General features: G+C 62.1%; 1 protein-coding gene across 14 annotated transcripts in view; it reads right to left on the reverse strand.

Annotated features, from left to right (window-relative positions):
* Positions 1 to 5,715: 5,715 nt before the first annotated feature.
* MAST2 (microtubule associated serine/threonine kinase 2) overlaps positions 5,716 to 19,997 on the reverse strand; it is a 134,583-nt gene continuing 120,301 nt past the window's right edge. For 7 of the 14 annotated variants that reach the window (XM_051999828.1, XM_051999824.1, XM_051999823.1 and 4 more), the window contains 16 exons: positions 19,479 to 19,564; positions 18,915 to 19,123; positions 18,623 to 18,761; positions 18,242 to 18,374; positions 16,988 to 17,153; positions 16,777 to 16,878; positions 16,490 to 16,612; positions 14,593 to 14,702; positions 13,771 to 13,925; positions 13,424 to 13,686; positions 12,996 to 13,211; positions 12,669 to 12,895; positions 12,295 to 12,417; positions 10,689 to 10,825; positions 10,369 to 10,571; positions 5,716 to 10,207 (listed from right to left, as the gene is read on the reverse strand). In XM_051999828.1, coding sequence (XP_051855788.1) covers positions 8,682 to 10,207; positions 10,369 to 10,571; positions 10,689 to 10,825; positions 12,295 to 12,417; positions 12,669 to 12,895; positions 12,996 to 13,211; positions 13,424 to 13,686; positions 13,771 to 13,925; positions 14,593 to 14,702; positions 16,490 to 16,612; positions 16,777 to 16,878; positions 16,988 to 17,153; positions 18,242 to 18,374; positions 18,623 to 18,761; positions 18,915 to 19,123; positions 19,479 to 19,564 — 3,918 coding nt within the window. In that variant the 3' untranslated portion in view covers positions 5,716 to 8,681. The remainder of the gene's footprint in view (positions 10,208 to 10,368; positions 10,572 to 10,688; positions 10,826 to 12,294; positions 12,418 to 12,668; positions 12,896 to 12,995; positions 13,212 to 13,423; positions 13,687 to 13,770; positions 13,926 to 14,592; positions 14,703 to 16,489; positions 16,613 to 16,776; positions 16,879 to 16,987; positions 17,154 to 18,241; positions 18,375 to 18,622; positions 18,762 to 18,914; positions 19,124 to 19,478; positions 19,565 to 19,997) is intronic. The other 7 variants (XM_051999829.1, XM_051999825.1, XM_051999820.1 and 4 more) reach the window with 3 other exon arrangements.

Genomic DNA, 19,997 nt, shown 5'->3' on the forward strand with positions numbered 1-19,997 from the left:
GAGAGAATGGCAGAAAACAAAGGGACCGTCTCTGTTTCTGGGAACGCTGCCCCTCAACATCAGATGTCTTTCTGGAAAATGTTAACCATCACGGGCAAGCCCGGGTTCCCGGTGCAGCCCGCTAAAGACTCCCGCCCTGTGAACATTGACAAGTTCTCTCTCCTCCTGCAAAAAGTTCTGAAGCCACTGGATTATTATGTTGTCTGATCCACATTTCTCCGTCTTTTCCAAAGACCAGCAGAGAGTTTTGCTAAAATCCAGGGAAACTGTAGCCACAACGGTCCCCTCTCTCCCAGCACGTCACCTTGCCAAAAAGGGAGGTGAGCAGCGAGTGTCCCGAGGGAGCCGGGCTGGCCCTCCGGCCGCTGCTTCCCTTCCCAGAGGCTCTCCAACCATCTGCTTTGGGATATCCCCACCCGGTCCAAGTCCCGCTCCTCGGCCTGTATCCTCCCCCTTCTCTTCCATCACAACACTCGCATCCCTTTAGTCCCAAGACACTCTTCCCTGGCTTCTACCTCCCTCCCCCATCCCTGACGGAGGGGCTGCCCAGCCTCTTCCAGGTTTTCCAGGACCCCTGACGTCATTCAGCGGGGACTAGGAAACAATAATGGAGAGGCGAAGGGAGAATACACTGGGACGGGAAGAGAAGGGAAGGTGAGGGGGAATGAACTGAAGGGATGGAGAGGTGCGAGGAGGAGCCTCGTTTGTATAACACAAGGAGGAGGGGTGCGGGAGCACTCCGCACAATCCTCACTCTCCTTCCGACTACTCAAAAAAAGGAAGGACAGGGGCCGCTAGGTGGCGCAGTGGGTAGAGCACCAGCCCCGAAGTCAGGAGGACCTGAGTTCAAATGTGGCCTCAGACACTTAACACTCCCGGCTGTGTGACCCTGGGCAAGTCACTTAACCCCAACTGCCTGGGAGGGGGAGAAGGGGGAGAGGGAGGGGAGGGGAGGGGAGGGGAGGGCGGGGAGAGGGGGAGGGGGAGAAGGAGAGGAGGGGAGGGGAGGGGGAGAGGAGGGGAGGGCGGGGGGAGAGGGAGGGGAGGGGGAGAGCACATACACAGAGTTAGGTACAGAAATACATTTCACTAAACATGAAAAGGGCAATTAGGGGGAAGGGAAAGTTAGGGAGGGCTTAACCCGAAATAAAGTAGCCTGGGAACGCACAAACATTCCTAGCAGCTGCTTTTGTGGTGGCAAAGGATTGGAAACTGCGGGGACGCCGTCAGCCGGGGACCGGAACAACGGGGCGCTGTTACTGTGCTGTGACAGTGAGGAAGGGGCGGGCTCAGAAAACCTGACAAGTCTTAGACGGACTGGCAAAATAAAGCCAGGGAGAACGATTCAGATAAAGACCGAGTCAAGGCGAACGAGCTGGAAGGACTCGGGAACTCTGAGCGCTACTGTGACCAACCAAAACTCCGGAGCCGGAGACCCGCTCCGCCCCCGAGCGACGGAAAGGTGAGGGAGCCGGAACGCCGAAACACCCCCACGTATGGAGACGTGCGCGTGTGTGCGCGCGTGCGATGCGTGTGTGCGCGCGTGTGCAGTGCGTGTATGTGCGCAAGGAACACGCTTGTGTGCGCGCGTCGGTGCGCGTGTGCACGCGTGTCCGGTGCGTGTATGTGCGCAAGGTGCGCGCGTCGGTGCGTACACGCGCGTGTGAGCGTGCGTATTGTACGGCGTCTATATGAGTGCTGATGACAGGTGTGATCCCACGTGGTGTGTGAGCGTGCGTATTGTTCGGCGCCTACAGCATGAGTATTATTGCAAGGGGAATAGTGCGTGTGAACGTGCGTATATGAGAACGGCGTCAATAGGATGTGCGTTGGTGACAGGCCCCGGGGAGCGGCCTGGAGGAGCTGAGGAACAGGCGCCCCGGCTCCGGCTGCCTGCGAGGGCCGGGCCGCGGCAGCTCGTCCGCGTGGCGCAGAACTTGCCCTCCCCTTGAGAGATCGCGAGGGTTTGAGGGCCGCCCCACTCAGACCGAGACTCGGAGGCCACGGAAGTCCCCGTGTCTCCGAAGTCGGGCTCCGGAGTCTGAGCCTTTCCTAGGGAGGCTTCTGGGGTCCCGCACTGAGGCCGGAACCGGTTCTCCAGAATCTGCGTCCCGGAGCGCTGTCGGGCGATTCAGTCCAGCCTGGCCCGATCGCAAGCTTTAAGGAAGAACTTGGGGGAGGGAGCCGTGGGGCCCGTCCTCCCGAGCTCTCCCGGGGCCCGTCCTCCCAAGACCCCCCCGGGGCCCGTCCTCCCGAGACCCCCCGGACCGGCTACATTTATAACGGCAACAGCCGCGATGTGCTGGGAGGCTCAGGGGCGGGAGTAAGGCCTGAGTCGGGAAGACCTGACCCAGTTCAAACGCTCCGACTGGGCGTGACTCTGGGCAAGTCCGTTAACCCTGATTTGCCTCCGTTTCCTCATCTGTAAAATGAGCCGAAGAAGGAAACGGCAAAGCTCTCCAATGTCTTTGCCAAGAAAAGCTCAGAGGGGACACAGAGACCCCACCGAGCAACAAAAATCCTGAATGTCCTCGGGCCTTAGTTGTCTGTGATCATGTGTGGATGTTTACTCGGGAATACTCTTTTGGTCGCGGCCAATGTGGAAATGGCCTTTCTCTGACTACACGCGTCTGTAATAGGGAGTTTCTTTTTTTGTTCTCAGTGGGGGTGAACGGGAAAGGTGAACTTTTACACACACACACACACACACACCTGGCGGGCATTGGCTAAGTCCTCCCTGACCGAAGCTGTACCCTCCTCTCCTCCCCCTCCCACCACGTGCCCTCCTCCATCTTGTCATTGAGCTTCTTTCCTGCAGCTCTCGCCCGGGACTTCAAGAGATCTCCCTTCAGATTGGAAAGGAAGGGCTGACTTACTGTGCTCGATTATAACTAAGCACCTACTGTGGGCCAGTAACTGTCCGGGCCTTGGAGCCAAAATGACGGAGCCCAGCGTCAAGAAGCTTCCATTCTGCCAAGGTGGATTGGGGGGGGGGGGGGAGAGGGGGAGAGGCATCCGGGGACTCCGGGGACTCAGGGGACTAAATACGCAGGTTAGCCAAGCCCTGATTAAAAAAAAAAAAAAAAAGTAGGGCTCATGTAAAAGGGGCACCTGACCCGGGATTCCCAGGGGAAAGAGGGAGAGAAAGGAAGGAAAGAAGGAAGGGAGAGAAAGAGGGAGAGGGAGGGAGGGAAGGGAAGGGAAGGGAAGGGAAGGGAAGGGAAGGGAAGAGAAGGGGAAGGAAGGACAGAAGAAGGGAGAGAGGAATAAAGGAAGGGAGGAAAGAAGGAAGGAGGGAGAGAGGGAAGGAGGAAGGGAGGGAGGGGGAGAGAGAGACAGAGACAGAGAGGAAAGGATGCTTGAGCCATCTGTCCAAGACCCTTGGTGCCCAGCAGGGTGGCGGCTAGCTCGTGGTCCAAAGGATACTCAGTAACGTTCTTGTGGCTTCCCATAAGCCAATGTACCAAGCCAAGAGCGTATCTCCCATCCCTCACCTTTGACATCAGAACACCCGAGGGGCGATTGCCCCCCTTTGTGATCTGTGGAAAACCCAGGGGCACAACAGGAGGCTCCTGAGGTCACCTCGGCAGGAGTGGGAGGCAGAGCAGCTGCAGTTTGAAGGCTCACCCTGAGAATCTCAGTTCCACCATCTCAGTGAGGAAGCGGGGGAGGGGGGGTGCTGCTGGTATAGATTAGGGCGTCGCTGGAGCCAGCTCAAACCAGAGCACGCCCCCCCCTCCCACCCCATTGCAAGCATTCAGCCCTTGGAAATGAGCAAACGCTAGTGAGGCTCGAGTTACTATTTTGCTGATTGTCTAGATTGAGGGAGAGGGGGGAGATGTTCCTGCTGCGGATCAAACTTACAGGGCATTGTGGACACATCCCCCCTCCCCCGCCTGCAGAGCAGGTGGTCAGACATTACCAGTCCAACGGGTGAAGTTCTGGGCGGCCTTCTCTGGGCTGCGGATGGCTGAGCCATCCTTTGGACTCAAGTAAAATTGGGAAGATCGGGACAAGGGCACTTACATTCAGACCCTTCACCCAGACCCAAACCAGGCACTAATGGGGCAGGACCAGAAGGGGTCGGGACCGAGGCCAGTTTGTCTTCCTGGGAGGCTGCAGCCTGCAGGAGCTGGAGCAACGTGGACTCGGACTGCCACCTCGTGGCTTACGCCGAGACTGCAGCCTTAGTGGCAACAGATGGGAGCAGCGTCCACTTAAGAGTTCGGATGGAAACAGAAGGGAGCCAGACTGCGAAGCCCCCGAGTTCCTGGAAGAGGAGTCCGTTTTATCCCAGAGGCCACAGGGAGCTACCGATGGCCTTTATAGATTTATAGAGATGGAGGTCCGTGTCTAAATCTGTCTGTAGGAATATCAATTTGAGTGTACGAGGACAGACCGGAAAGGGGAGGCAGTTGGGGTGGACAGAGCAATTAGGAGACGACCACAATAGTCCAGAAGAGATACGATAAAGGATTGGACTTTAGGGGTGAGAGTGGAAATCAGTTGATAAAAATATCTAGCACTTAGTTTTAAGGCTTGTGAAATCTTTTACAAATTTGATCCTCAAGGGACAATGTTGAAAAACTACCCATGTCTATGTTCTGTCAATAAAAAGCTATAATAATAAAAAAAAATTAAAAAGGAAAAAAATGAGAAAGAAAAAACAATAGCAAAAAAAAATTTGATCCTCACCAAAACTCAGAGGTGTTTAACATTATTTCTATTTTACAGACTGGGAAAATTGAAGCAGATGGAGGTTAAGTGGCTTGTCTGGAATCACCCAGTTAGTACTTGAGGCTGAATTTTAATTTATTGCTTATAATGTCATCTCTAGGCAAATGGCGAAGTTTGGGGTTTGAGGCCTGGTCTTCTGTTCCCCGAATCACTTCTGCTGGGCCCCATGACAGGGAAAGGAAAGCAGCCGAGTCCTTGGTAGAGCTCTAAAAGTCATTTTGCCCCGCTGTACGCTATTAGACCGGCAACATTACAACTTTGCAATCATTAAAAATCTGCTATTCATTAATTGGCAGTTCTAGGAGGACCCTTCCCGAGAGCTCATGTTTAACCCAGCTTGTCCCACTCCGGATTTCTCACTAACTTTGGACAGCAACTCAGAAGCTTTAATAAACATTGACCAAATGCTGTTTTCTGAAAAAAAAAATTACTCTCCTACCCTATTTTGGGGATTCATATCACTCCCCCCAAAAAAGTCATTTCCCAGTTTAATATAGCTTAAAAATGAGAATTCAGCTCCCGTTTTATCAAAGGCTGATTTCAGAAAAGCCTGGGCTTACGTGAACAAATACTGAGTGAAGTGAGCAGAACGAGAACGCGCTATACAGCGACAGCACGATCCTATGAGAATCAATTTTGCTAGATTTAGCTCTTTTCAGCAAGAGGATCCAAGACAATTCCCATAGACTTGGGACGGAAAGGGCCGTCCCCGTCCAGAGAGAAAATTATGGAGATGGAACGTGGACCGAAGCAGACCATTGTCACCTTTGGGTTTTTTCTCTTTTGTTCTGAGTTTTGTTTTCTGATTTGACTAATAGGAAAATGTTGAAAATGATTGTTTATATCTAACTTGGATCAGATTGCTGTCTTGGGGACGGGGAAGGGAAGGGAGGGAGAGAAAGATTTGGAACTCAAAATCTTCCAAAAGTGAAGGTTGAAAACTATGTAATTGGAAAAAACTAAAAATAATCAACACGGTTACAAGTAAAACACATTTATTTGAAGATACATAAATCCACAGAGGGACCTGCACCTCTTGCTGAAGTCCCCGTCCACACTCATTTGTCGGGGAGCGCATAAATGAGGGGGTTCCACAATCACAGCTTTTTGGGAGGAATTTACACACTACTCCAAACTACTCCGTAGCACCAGGTCACACTGGCCACCCAGCTGATTTGCCATTCTGGGGGATAATCTAATTACATATTAAGCTACTACCACCATACAGAAATGACAGCTCAAGAGCAGACTACTGAGACGGGAGAAGGAAAATCAGCCGCCTGGGTTTGGCGATTCTTTCTGGTCCCCGCTCGGGGCGATGGCGCCGGGACCTCACAAGAAACGCCTCCGTACAGAAGGCCGGGCAAGCGTGCTTGGGGTGGCTACGAACCCCAAGGCCCGGAAAAGCGGACACAGTGCTTGACAGATGAGATTCCGTCCTAAAGAGGGTGGAAGGTGTCCCTTGGGAGGGCAGGGAATATCCTGCTTTTAGCGTTAGCACAGTGCCGGGACAAAAAGGAAGCTGGGGGACGTTAGGGGAAGCGCACGATGATGGCTGCCCGAGTGCCAGCCCCCACTGCTCAGCAGGGCCCGGGGAGCGCGCCTCCCCTCAGTGCTGGTGGTCACCCTCGACCCAGATCGGGAGCCCGGCCGCTCGGGAGAACCACGTGCTTGAAGAACTTTGCGGGCCATTAAGCGGAAGACTCGGAAAAAAGCACAGAGGGGCCCGTGGTCCCATCCACCCCGTTTCACTCGTGGGCTCCACGAGGCCCGCGAGCCGGTTGTCTCTGGCCAGGAGCCGCTGTGCCATGATGGCTGGGCCCGGCCTCCTGCCCTGCCTGAAGCTGCCTCTGGCTCCGTGTTTCTATAAGAAACATCCTCTTTCACCAAAGACGTGGAGACGCCCCATGGGCTGTGCGAAGGGATGGTCCAGAACCCAGAGAAAGGTGGGATCAAACCTCATGGGCCTGGAGGAAGGGGGCTGGGCTTTCCGGAGATCTTGAGGACCCCAAGATAGCAGCAGAGAATGCACAATCTCAAGTATTACTATCATTTTGTGGAGCAGTCGGGGTTAAGTGACTTGCCCAGAGTCACACAGCTAGAGTCTGGGGCCAGAGTAGACTCCAGGGCCAGTGCTCTATCCACTGCACCACCTAGCCGCCCCAATCTCAAGTATCGTTACTGAAAAAAAGAGACTACCGAGTGATTAACCCCGATACCCAAGTGTACGTCTAATTTTCTCCCTCATCCCCAGGGGTCCGCAGCGGCAGACCCTCCCCCTGCCCTCGGTCACCTGGCTGAGAGCGCCGAGCCATCGGGACCCCTTGCTTTTGCACAGGCTGCCCCCCTTTTCATCTCTGCCTCGTGGAACCCCTTCTCCAAGACTCAAGCACCCCCTTCCATCACAAACTCTTCTTACGCCTCTCCCCCCTCCTCGCCTGTGTCCTGGCTCCCCCAAAACCTTGAATCTGGTCTGAACGTGGTGCTTTCCTCAATGGATAGGGAGCTCCCTTTGGGGCAGGACCGCATCACCCCTGCACGTCTGCACGGGGCGAGGCCCCAGATAAATGCAAAAGATGACCCGGTGACGGAGGCCCTGGCTTGGAATTGGGGTGACGGAGCCCCCGGCCGCCTCGGATGGGTGTCGGCTCTGCCCGCCCTGATGGCCGTTCAGCAGACGGCCCCTCCAGAACCCCGGACAGAACAAGCCTGTGGATGACCCTCCCATGGTGAATGTGCAGGGGTCGGGGCGGGACAAGCCGGGCGGAGCTGGTGCCCAGATGGCGCTGTTCCTCCGCTGCAGATGCCCGCCTCCTGGGCACCACTTGTGCAGGGAAAGGGAGGAATATGTGCCGGAAGCTCCTCTCACGGACTCCTTTTTTACGAGGCCCTGGAGGTGCAGGGCAGGGATGGAGAGGAGGGTGGTGACCTCTCGAGGGGCCTCTGACTGTCCCAAGAAGCTCCCTGGCTGCGCGGCTGGGGTGGGTGCTTCTCACGCAGCTGCTAAGCTCGGTGGGGACAGGGCCCACATCCCAGGCACTTCATGTGGGTAGCAGCCCTCCCCCATCCTGAGTAAGGCTTGTCAAGGCCTCGGCAAAGCTGGACCCCTGGGCAGCCCTTGCCCCTCCCTCAGCAATTCCAGAGTCCCAGCCGGCTCTCGGCGGTTTGCCGCAGCCCTGAGGGCTGATTCCCAGCCTGCCTTTCAGCCCACCGGGGACACTTCCAGGCCTCTAGATATTGGGGGTCCCGACTCGAAAGCCCCCAAGGCTCCGTCCTCCACTTCCCCTCACCCCACCATCTCCTCGGCATCAGTACCAGGGTCACAGGAGGCCTCACTTGCATATTAAGGGAAAACAAAAATTTCATGGAAGGCAGAAGGGGCAGGAGGGGAGGCAATGGCAGCGACTCGCCCAGAAGCGCCCCCTGGCTGCCAGCCCTCCCTAGAAAGCAACTTCTCAGAGGCAGCTTCGTTTCAGCCCGGACCGCCGGACCCCCGGACCAATGGCCACTCTTGCCAAGGCAGCTGGGGCCCTCAGACCCCCGCACACTATCTCTCAGCTTCACTTCCCTTGAGGCTCACCTTGAGACACAGATGGGGGTCGGGAAGACCATCTCCCCCCAGCACCTTCTTCCCCCACCCTGTGTCTGCCCTCCGAGGAGCGGGCTCCTGGGACCCGGAGGGAGATGGCGGGCCCAATGAGAGGCTGCGGCTCCCCTCCCCCTGTGGGCCTGTGGGAGACGCCGATCCCCCGGCACCCCCTGGGCAGCCCCACCTGTGCCCGGGGGGGGGGGGGGGGCAAGACCACAGCCCCAAGCCCGGCTCCGGAGGTGGTGATGTAAGCGGGGACGGACGCTCCCCGGGCCCGGGGCGGCACAGAGATAGCGGCACACCAGGCGTTTCCATGAGCATATATTATACGGGGGGTCGGGGCCCAGGCCGGCAGCTACGTTCTTCTCAGAAGGTCGTCGTGCGCCAGGGCACAGTCATGGGGCTCGTGCAGGGCTCTCGGCGGCACGGTCTCTTCCCGCCCGGGGGGCTGCAGGTGCCCTTTGCACTGGGGGGCCTGTTTGCTGTCCCCGGCAGCGTCAGGCACCTTGGTGCTCCCTAAAGCTAGTTCCTCCTTCTCTGCCCAGGGGCACTTGGGCTCCCAAGGTGGACAAGGGGCAGGACTGGGGCTGGGGGTCATGTAGGCAAGGGGCTGGGAAGGGCTGGTGAGCTGGGTGGCCTGGGGCTGGCCAGGCTTGGAGGAGCCCTCCAGCTTGGATCCCGGCTGAAGGCTCATGGCGGTCTGGGACGAGGCTGCGTCCCAGCCGTGCCCGCCCTCGGCCAGGGTGGGCACCTGCAGGGGCAGAGGCCGGAGCTGGACGGGGCCCGAGCCGCTCCCGGGGGCCTGCTTTGGATGTGGACCGGGGCAAGGGAGGGGGCCTCCTGACAGCCAAGGACAAAGTGCTGTAAGTGCTGGCTCGGGACAGGGCTGGGCCTGCCCGTCACCTTGGGGGAGTGTGGGCTCGGTGGAGGCTGCGCCCCGAGGACCCTCAGAACCAGAGGCGGCCTGGGGAGAGCCCTGGGTCCCCGGGGCCTGGGGCTGGTCGGACCCCAGCCGTGCCGCGGTGCCGGGGGCAGCTTCATCGGCCAGCGTCCTCACGGGAGTCCCGGGGGTGGCTGCGGGAGGCCGGGCCCTGCCCCGTGGCTCCTGGGGCAGGCGGGCGCTCTCTTTGGCACTCTCTTGGGCCTGGGGAGCCGGCAGGAATTTGCCCGGGGGCCCTCCTTCGGGGGCCAGCTGGGGCAGGGCCCGGCGGGGCCCCTGTCCTCGCCCATCCTGGCTGTTCTCGGAGCCGTCGTCGTCCGTGTCTTCCTCGTCCTCGGAGGAGTCCACCTCGCGGATGGCCTCCTGCTTCTGCAGGGCCTCCCGGCGCTCTGCCCGGTCGTGCCGGATGGTGCCCAGGCTCCGGGAGGCCGCCTTGGGCAGGGGGGCCTTGTCCCCCGGCTCCCCGGGCAGCCCCAGCTCCTTCCTGACCTCACAGGGGGGCAGGTCCAGGCTCGGCTTGCGCGAGGCGGACAGCTTCTTCTCCGAGGCCCCCAGGGCCGCCCCCAGCTTCTCGGCCGACTGCACCCTCTTCAGGAGCGGGGAGCGCGGCGGCTCGGCGCTTTTGGGCCTCGAGATCTGCCGGCCCAGGGGCGGGGAGGAGTGCAGCTTCCCGGGGAAGGCGGCGGGGCTGCCGGTCAGGGCGTGGCCGGGCAGAGGCGACGGGGAGCGCTGGGGGGAGGTGGCCTGGGGCGTGGGCGACGGAGTGTGCGCCAGCGGGGAGAGGGGGATGCTGCCTGCCGACTTGCGCCGGGGCGAGCGGTACTGCCGCTGCAGCTTGGGGGCCAGACCGTGCAGGGAGCTGGGCCGGATGTGGCCGGAGCTGGCCGGAGAGTTGGGGACGCTAGAGCTGGGCGAGCTGCTCTGGGAAGAATTTCCACCTACTTCAGAGAACGAATGAGAGAGAAAATCAGAGCCCTGGGAACGGGAGGGCCCAGGGGAGCCCCCCCCAAGGGTCCGCTGCGGGAGCTCTGCGGCCACCCCGACTCCACAAAGGGACCGTCTGGGCCGGGGCCCCTCGGGGGGAGGTCCGGGCCACACGTACCTGAGTGCAAGGCCTCGGGGGCTCCTCGGTAGCCCTGGGTGGGAGACCGCGGGGCCAGGTTGTGGCCGTGGCCGTGGGTGGGGGAGCCCGGCCCGCTCTCCCCAGAAGACAGGGAGCGGCTGAGCGACGACAGGCTGCGGCTCGTGTGCAGGAAGGACGCCTGCTTGGTGATCTTCCGGAACAGGGAGCCCCTCTTCCTGCTGCTGAGAGAAGCGTCATGGGCTGCAGGCGCCGGGCAGCGGGAGCCTGGGGAGGGGGGTCCGGGGAGGGGGGTCTGGGGGCGGCGCACACACCTGAGCACCCAGGGGCGGCAGACTCACCTCTCGGGCCCGTCCTTGGCCCTGCTCCTCCGGTCTCTTCGGGCCATCTTGGACCTGTGGCTGCCCTTGCGGGCAGGTCCCACTCGGATCGATGTGTTCTCGAAGGGTGTTGTCGAGATGGACACTTTGTTCCCGCTCTGCTGGGCACAGGGGGCAAGTCAGGCAGCGGCAGCCAAAGGGAAGAAGCCCCCAACTTCCGGGCCCGAGCTGGGGGAGCCTCGGAGATGATCTAATCCCCCCCTTCACTATACAGGAGGAGAAACTGAGGTGCCCAAAGGCCCAGAGAGCAGCAGCCCAGTGTGCCCCGGTGCCCTGCCCCCGGCTGCCTCCTGACATGGGGAGCCATCGCCCCCGGGCACACAAGGGCATCCTGCGACCAGAGACATGGACCGGGAGCGTTCTGGGAGCCACGTGGTGGCCAGGAGGGGAAGGGAACGAGAAGCAGCTGGAGGAGCCGGGAGCTCCGGCCATGTCCAGTCTGAGGGGGAGTCGGGCTGATGAGGGTGGGCTTCTGGGCACACAAAAGAACGCACAGAAGGGCCCGGGAAAGGGAAGGGCAAGCTCTGGGGGAGGGAGGACGTGCACAGCAAAGCATGTGGGAGAAGGGCAGGGGGAGCACCAGGGACCACCCAGGAGGAACAAGACCAAGTCTGGCAGAAGCTCACGCCACGAGGGGCGGAAAGGCTGATTTGGTCTCATCCTTCAGAAGATGGAAGCCTCAATAGGGAGAAAGTCTGCTCTGGACCTGGCTCCCAGGGAGCCAAAGGCTGTTAAAGAGGAAATCTTGGGGGATGTCACCCCTCCCCTCAAGACAGAGAGGGGGGGGACAAGAAAACCACTGAGGAAACAGAACCCCCTCCCCCCCTTCGAGGGGCCTTGTCCATCTGCAGTTTCTTCCACATGGACCCGAATCCCGCCCTGTCGCCAGCACCCCCCAGCTGGCCCTCAGAGGGCACCTTCTCCGTGCCAGGCCCTGCGCCCGGCACATCGTCTCCCCGACGACCCTGGAGGGGCAGCCACCGCTCCCACGGGGCGAGCACAAGGTGCGGGCGAAAGCGACAGTCCCACGAGGGGTGGGTGCGAGAGCCTCCCTGGCTCCGGGCCAGACTTTGGGGACAATGACACCCTGCCCCCAACCCTTCTTCCTGCTTTAGCAGAAGCCCCGAGGTCTCCAGAGGAGGAAGGGATTTGTGCTAGGGGAGAATCTGTCCTCCTGCAGACAGAAAGGGGGCAGCGAGCACCAGACAGGGGCCGAGCCCAGGCCGCGCCGAGTCCCCCGTCTCCCCAAAGCGCGAAGAGCAGCCTCCTTCCCGGGGGACACACGGAGTGCCCGGGGCCCTCGGAGAGGCTCTGAAGCTGCCTCAGAGGGTTCAGGAAGTCGATAAATCCCCCCAAAAAAAGCCTGGCTCAGACAGAGACCTCTGGCCGGCTGTCTCTCACAGTCTCTCAGCCGAGACACGGAAAGCAGATTTTGAAGGGCTCGAAGGAAGGAAAGGGAGGACTCTGGGCCAAAATACAGTCAGCCCATCCCCGCTCCCCCAGCCCCCAAAGCCCCCAAAGCCCCCCTCCCCACCAAGGCCGGCTCCGGGCGTGGGCCCTTCCTCACCTTCAGGATCAGCTCCACCACCTCAGTGTGCACCAGCCCGTGCACAGGCTCGCCGTTGACGTGCGTGATGAGATCTCCCTCCCGCAGGCCCGCCTCGCTGGCCGGGCCCCCGTCCTCCACGTGCTGCCTCCAAGGAAAGACCGGCTCTGAGCCCTTCCCGCCTGGTCCTCCGGGAGGCCCGCGACGGCCTGGGAGGACTAAGGTGGCCCGGGCTTTGGGGACAGGGACAGGCCGGCTGGGGACGGCCGGGGAAGAGGCCTGTGGGCGAATGATCAGGCCAGCGGACACTGCTGTCCGGGGGTGGGCGGCTGGGCGGTGGCAAGCAGGCCCTGGGGCCTAGGAGTGCCCCCTCCCCTGCTGCCCCACAGACATACCCAAACCATGTGCTGCACAGTGTAAACATCGGTGTCCCCCATGTAGACGCGGATGGCCCTCAGCGTGAAGCCGTACTTCTTGGCAGCTCGGTGAATGACGATGGGGGGCTTCGGGTTGCTGATGGCCGGAGAGAAGTCTCTGCTTGGGGAGGAGTCCCGGGACGAGGGATTGGATGACTGAGAGTGGGGGGACATCGGGCTGGCCAAGGGGGAGCATCCATGGTGATCTGGAGCAGAAACACAGTCAGTCGCCCCTGCCCGGCCCTGCATCTCCCCGCCTGCCGCACAGGCCCCACGGGCCACAGCCGCCGGGGCAGGAAGAATCACCTGAGGGGATGAGGAGGGACAGGGCTGTGGCGGAGGCCGACTTGATGACCTTGTTGGCGGGCCTGGGCGAGCGCTTGTCTCCAGACTCCCCGGACAGCAGCCGGTGGCGCGCCCGCCGCACGGCCAGGTCGCTGATGGCCTTGGGCGTGGAGCTCTCCAGGCCCTCGTGGCTATTCCGGCGGCCTTGCTGGGCACAGACGCTCCCGGGACTCCCACCTGCAGGGCGGCCACAGGGAGAGATCAGAACGCGTGTCGACCCCTGGTCCGGTGGGATTTGAGAGCCGCTGGGCGGAGAATGGGACCCTGAGACCCCAGGACCCCCCTCCCAAGTGTCTCAGGAGTCTCCTGCTAAGCTCCGCTTCCCATCCCCCGCCGCCCTCTCCGCCAGGGGCCCCGTCCCCCAGAGTCCGAGGTGGGAGGCACCGGACCTGGCTCCTTGTCCCCCTGGGCCTTCTGCTCTCCCGGCTGCTCCGCGACGGGCCCGGGGCCACCCTCTCGGGGCTGCGGAGTCAGAAAGGCTGTGGCCTCTGCCAGCTGCTGGCTCTGCCGGGGGCTGCCGCCTGCCTCATCGGCCGCGTCTGGGAAGCGGGGCGCGTCCAGCAGCCCCGAACAGCGCCGCCGTACCCCGAGCGGGGGGCTGGAGTCGCTCTCCGTGTGGGAGGACTCGGACACCGACAGCCGCTTCCTCAATCTGTAAGGAGAAAGGGAGCTGATGCCCCCGGGCACCAAGGGCCGAGCGGCCCCGGCGCCCGCGCCCTGTCGGGCCCGCACTCACATCTCGGGGGAGCCGATCACCCAGCCCCGGTCCTTGCCCTTGAGGCCGCTGAGCCCGTCCAGCCTGTCCTCCTTCTCCTCGCTGAGGCTGCGTTTGGTGGGGGGCGGGGTCCTGCGCTCTTCGAGCAGGGAGAGCCTCTCCAGGCTGCTGTACACCTGTGGCGGGCGGGGGGAAGGGCGCGGACTGAGGCGGGGGCGGGAGGCTGGCACACCCGGCCTGGGCGGAGAGCCCCCTGTTCTGCTAGGAAGGGGGAGGGGAGAGGCGGTCTGGGGAGTCCCGGGGGCGCTGACACCTCCTGGGGACCCAGGGACGGGGCCTATGGCTCACAGCTCACACGAGGGGCAGCCAAGGTGGAGGGGCCACGGGATCGACCCCAGCACACGAGGGTGGGGAATTCCAGGGAAGCTGCTCAAGCCAAGGAGCAAGACCATGAGGGGGGACCGCGGGAGGGGCTCACGATCCAGCTGAGAAGATGCGGGGACAGAAGCTCGAGCTTCTGGATCACTGAGGTGGGAGGTTTGGGGGGAGTGAGCATCCCTCCCGCGGTGGAGGAGAGGGTGAACAAGGGCAGCCATGGGCACGGAAGCCTCATAGAGGGGCTCTGTGGTTCGTTGCTGGGGAAAGCAACGTGCTCCCCGGAGCCCCCAAGTACAAGAACAGGCCGGCCTCCACAGGCCCCGCCGCCCCAGGTCCTAGGACTCCTAAGAGTTCCCGGCGCAGCCCGCAGCCTGACGGGGCCCCCCCAGTCCTTCCTCTCCCTTCCGGCTCCCCTTCCTGCCCATCTCCCGCTCATCCTGGAGGAGCAGCCCCAGACCCCCTTACCTTGCTAAACCTTGGGGAGCAGGAAGAGAACTGACGGATTTCCACGTGGTCGTCATCGTTGGGGTCATCCTCGTCCTCCGAGTCCACGTGTCGGTAACGTTCTGAGCGGGCTGGGACAGACACAGGGGCGGGTGAGGCAGTGCCAGGGGGCAGGGCCTGAGGTGGGCCGGGCGCTCTGGCCTCTGACCTCTGACCTCATCACCTCCTGTTGCAAACAAGTGACCCCACCCTACTGCCAGGGAGCCTCCTGGAGGCCAGAGGGGTTCTCGGTGCCAGAGTGCTGGAGCTCACGGAAGGTCGGGGGTCTGACTACCCAGGGTGTCCGGCCGGGCACTAGGCCGCACTCGCATGGGATGGGCAGAGGAAGCAGGGGTCAAGCAAAAAGTGGGGCCAGTGTCCCAAGTAGCTACAAGGAGAGGAGGTGGTCTGGCGCCCAGGCCTGCAGAGCCAGACCCATCCTGGCTCCAACAATGGCTGCTCTGGACAAAACGTTCCCGAGCTGCTGGACGGCCCAGGATAGGGAGAGCATGTGGCCCGTGTGGGCCCCGAGGAATGCCACCCTGGCAGCGGGATCAGGAAGGGAGGGGGCACGGCCTCAGCTCCTGGGGCACGACTACAAACAAAGGGCCGGCGGGTCAGAGAGCCCAGCCCGGCGCCCAGAAGGCTGCCTGGAGAGGGGGTCGAGCCCACAGCGAGCCTGGGCAGGCTCCCAAGAACCAGGTGGCCTGAGGAAGGCGGTCAGTGGCAAGTCTAACACGTAAGCCCACCTCGGGAATCTGGAGGTCAATTCTGGGAGCACTGAAAAGCCGGGGAGCACCAAGGAAGCACCACGGTCCTGACCAGCCTCGTGCCCAGGCCGCAAGGATCTGCCCAGGGACCTGGGGGCGCCCACTCTGCAGAAGAGCAGGGCTCCCCAGGACAGAGGTCCCCGAGAAGCCGAGGAAGGCCGCCCTCAGGGGTCTGCTACACCCCTTTTCTGGGTAGATGATAGTTTTTTTATTGTCCTTGTTATTAATTTTTGGGTTTGTTGCTTTCGCCTCTAAGCCTTCTCCTGTGTACGGGGGTTTAAGTCTTGTGATTAGTGGGGGTTGGGTTGTGCTATTGTTGTGAGTTTAATAGTACTTTTTGGGGGTTGATTGTATTCTTGATTTTTGATTTATTTGGGGGGAATACTGGTGGCATTTGGTTATGCTGAGGCTACGCCCCTTTTCTGGGTGCACTGGCCAGATGTCAACTCTCCAATGACGGATTCCATGATCAGGGGACAGGAATCATTGGCCTGGGAGGATGAGGATGGTCTCTGGTGCCCCCAGAGGGAGGGACCAAGTGCAAGGAAGCGCCATCCTCACCAGCTGTGATTAACAAGCGGTTCTGGGGGTTCCCTGAGGCCCGAGACACTCCCAGGCCACCTCCTCAGGCCCAGGATGGGAAAGGGCAAGGAGGGAAAATCCGAGCCTACGGAGCGCTTGGGAAGAGGCCCAACAAGGGCGCCGTGGGCACCACGCAGAGGGCGCCACGCCCGCCATCGCGGAGGGCCCAGACCGTGAGCAGGTCTCAGACCCACCCTGGGCAAATCCCTTCATTCTGACTCAGTTTCCTCAGCTGTAAAATGGGAATAACAGAGGATGGAATGAGATCAGAAGGGCCGACTTTACACTGCTGTACGAATGCCACTTACGACCATCCTCATCCTCAACCTTTATTTTTGGACCTCTTATCTATGGGGCTGGAAAGAGCAGGCGGCAGTGGAGGGGGGGGCGGGGAGGGGGCCTTCAGATGTGGGGGTTGGGTTGCAAGGTGGGAAAGACCCCCCTGCACCCCCCCAGGCCCTGGACGGAAGAACCAGGATCAGAGGCCCAGGAGCCCCCCCAGTGGCGCCAGGGCCCTGCTCCCTTACTGTCGAAGTAGCTCGTGTCGTCCTCGGACTCCAGCTGCGGGATGAACTCGGCCTTCTGGCGCAGCAAGCCCGTCCAGTCCAGGTCCTTGAAGAAGCGGTGCTGCCTCACCTCGCTGGCGCTGCCTGCCAAGGGGCACGGGACGGGGAGGGCACAGGGAGGGCACGGAGAGCACAGCCTCAGCCTCGGGGCCGGGAGCCCCACAGGGTCCGAGCCAAAGTGGGGCCGCGGCCGGGCCCCCCCGCAGCCCTGAGCGCTTCCTTCAGACGCCCCCGTCCCCGCAGCCTACCTGTGCCCATCCGCTCCAAGGGGTTCTGGTGCAGCAGCTTGGAGGTGAGGTCCTGGGCATCGGGAGGGAGGGCGTCATCCCCCTCGGGCCACGCAATCTCATCTGAGAGAGGGGGACGGTCAGAGCGGCAGTGGGATCCTGGGCGCTCTCCCAGCCTTCTGCCCCGTCCCCGCCCCCTCCCACCATCGAGGCGGCCCGGCCCGCCACCTACCACTGATCACTTGTCCAAAGAGCTCCTCCGGGGTGTCCCCAAAGAAAGGGACGCAGCCCACGAGGAACTCGTAGAGGATGATGCCCATGGCCCACCAGTCCACCGGCTTCCCGTAGCCCTGTCTCAGGATCACCTCGGGGGCGATGTACTCGGGGGTCCCACACACCTGGCGGGGGAGAAGGGTGCGGCTCAGCACGTGTGACACCATGTCTGCTTTACCCATGGGGGAAATGGGGCCCCCAGGTCCATGTTTTTCCCCAGTCACCCAGTGAGCAAATGTGCCGAGTTCAAATTTTGGCTCACGCTCCCTGGCTGGCCCCGTAAGACGGAGATAATCCCACCTGGGAGGACAAAGCGCCCGGCACTCAGCCAAGCCCAGGTGCCTTAAGGACACGCCCCCCAGCAGACTGTGGGAATGCCCGTGTCCTCTCCCCGGCCCCAGGGGCCTGGACTCCGGGGGAGGGGACCCGGCTTCTATCCTGGCTTTCCTTCAAAGTCGCCAGGGGTGGTGGGCAAACCCCTTCCCCATCCGAGGCACCTCTGGGTGCTTAAGCTGGCTCCAGCCCCGAAGCCTGTATCTGTGGAGTGGGGGAGGAGAAGAGGAGGGGGAGGGGCAGTCTGCAGCCTGTCCCTGCACCGGACCAGGTTCCAGACCAAGCCAGCTCCTGCTTACTGCCCTCGCTATCCATCACCACCGCCCGGGGTGCTCTCCTCCTCCTCCTCCTCCTCCGCAGGTATCCCTGGTTGGAGACAGGGCCCCCCCGCTGCTGGGCGCACGCAGTGATGGGACGTTCCCATGATGCTCTGCACCCCGCGCCTCCCAGCGCCTCCATCCTCCGAGCCCCAGCCTCCCTGCTCCGGCTTCAGGCTGGGCGCACGGCGAGCCTGCCCCAAATGGCCCTGTCCTGGCATCCCCTGCCCTCCTGCCTGCTCAGCTAATCTCCAGGTACCGACAGATGCCCCCGGAGCAGCGGCTGGTGTGCAAATGGCTGAAAACCTTCCTCTCTGAGATGGTTTGAGTTCCGGGTCAGGGAAGCCCTGAACATCTCACGCTGGCCCCGGCCCCGAGCTCCCGGTGCCCCAGCTGGGGGCCTTCTAAGCTGGCAGCACCGCAGCTGGGCAGCGCCAGCTCGGAGCTCAGGAAGCCTGCGGCAGCCCCCCGAGGCCATTCTGGCCGCGCACAGACCTCGCCGCTGTCAGTCAGTGGGCATCTCCCCGAGCTCTGGCCCTGATAAGCAGGGCCGGCCCACTCACCTGCTTGTCCAGGAACTCGCGGGCGTCCTTCTCGATGTGGCCCTCGTACAGGTTGGTGGTCAGGCTCATGAGGCCAATTTTGGACAGCCCAAAGTCGGTCAGTTTGATATGACCCATGGATGTTATCAGGAGGCTGGAAGTAAAGCAGCCTGGCTCAGGCCTTCGCCGGGCCCGTGCCCACGCGGGCACCCCGCTGCGCAGCCCCGGCAGGACGCCCCCGTCAATGGTTAACACCGGCTCCCAGCGCGGGCGTGCGGGAGGAGTCAGCGCAGGGCCGGCCCCGCCACAGCAGAGGCAGCGTGGGGCCCACAACAGCTGCACGGGCAGCAGCAGGCCAGGGGCGGGCGGGTGGGCTGCCTCCCATGGGCCCCCGCTCCTTACTTGTCGGGCTTGAGGTCCCGGTGCACGATGCCGTAGTTGTGCAGGTACTCCAACGCCAGCACTGTCTCGGCAAAGTACATGCGTGCCATGTCGACGGGCAGCGCCCCGATGTTCTTCAGCAGCGTGGCACAGTCTCCCCCTGCAATGACACCGCCCCGGCCGCTCAGGTGCCCACTCCGGGGCAAAGAACCACCCTCAGGGACCAGCCCGCCTGGCGCCCTCCGGGCAGAGGGGCAGCCGCGAGGCCGCCACGACACCGCCCCAGGCTCAGCCGCCCACCGCGGCCCCCTACCTTCCACGTACTCCATGACCATGCACAGGTGGCGCCGGGTCTCAAAGGAGCAGAACATGCTGACCACAAACGGGTTCTCGGCGAAGGTGAGGATGTCGCGCTCCACGAACGCCTGCTGGATCTGGTTGCGCAGGATGAGGTTTTGCTTGTTGACCTTCTTCATGGCAAAGCGCTGCCGGGTGGACCTGTGGCGCACCAGGAACACGGCCCTGCAAGGCGGGACACTCGCTCAGCGGGAGGCCGCATCCCCCCCCCCCCCCCAGAATGCCCCTTCGAGGACAGAGGGCAGGGCCAGGAGGCGGGAGCTCCTGGGAGGGGGAGGGAGGCGAGTCACAAGCCCTGACTTCCGGCTCGGGGAGGGGGCTCGGGCCTCAGTGAGGCAAACACCTAAGATGTTTTATCAAAGGGGGGCTGGTGGGAACTTTGGAAAGGGAAGCGTCCGTCAGACGGAGCTCCCAGCAGGCCCCAAGACGAGCCACACAAGACCACCAGCCTCAGGGAGACCCTCTGCAGCCCTCCCCTAAGCTAGGTGGCTTGCTCCAGGCCGGGGGCAGGGCCCATTACCCATAGGCGCCATTGCTGATCAGCTTGATTGTCTCAAACTCTTCTTCGGACGGCGTCTTCTTGGCCTGCAAAATGGCCCCGCGGCCCTGGGAGGGAAGAAGAAAAGATGGAGCAAACTTGGACTTGTTTGTTTCAATCACCTGCTTCAAGGGGTGGTGAGCCCCAGGGAGCTGCCCCTCCTTCACACTGGTCCACATCTCTGCCACCCACCCCCCCAAACCAGGCCCTCGCTGTGCCCCTACCTGCAGCTCCCCAAAGAAGGAACTGCCCGGCTCTTTACACTGTACGCTGTGCCTGGCAGGGAGTGCTGGGTAAAGCTCACGCCTTCATTCATTCACCCGATCCCTCCCTCCCTCCCACGGAGCACCATCCCACCGCCTCCCCCGCCACGACCAGACACGTCCCAGTGGCAGTGCCCGCCTTCTAGCCCCAGGCCCTGGCCGGCACAGGAGCCAGGCACCGCTCGGCAGCGGGAGGATCGGCACTGGACTCCTGCCTCAGACCAGTCACTTTGCCTCT

The sequence above is a fragment of the Antechinus flavipes genome, chromosome 4 (genome assembly GCF_016432865.1).
Source record: "Antechinus flavipes isolate AdamAnt ecotype Samford, QLD, Australia chromosome 4, AdamAnt_v2, whole genome shotgun sequence".
NCBI classification, from domain to species: Eukaryota; Metazoa; Chordata; class Mammalia; order Dasyuromorphia; family Dasyuridae; genus Antechinus; species Antechinus flavipes.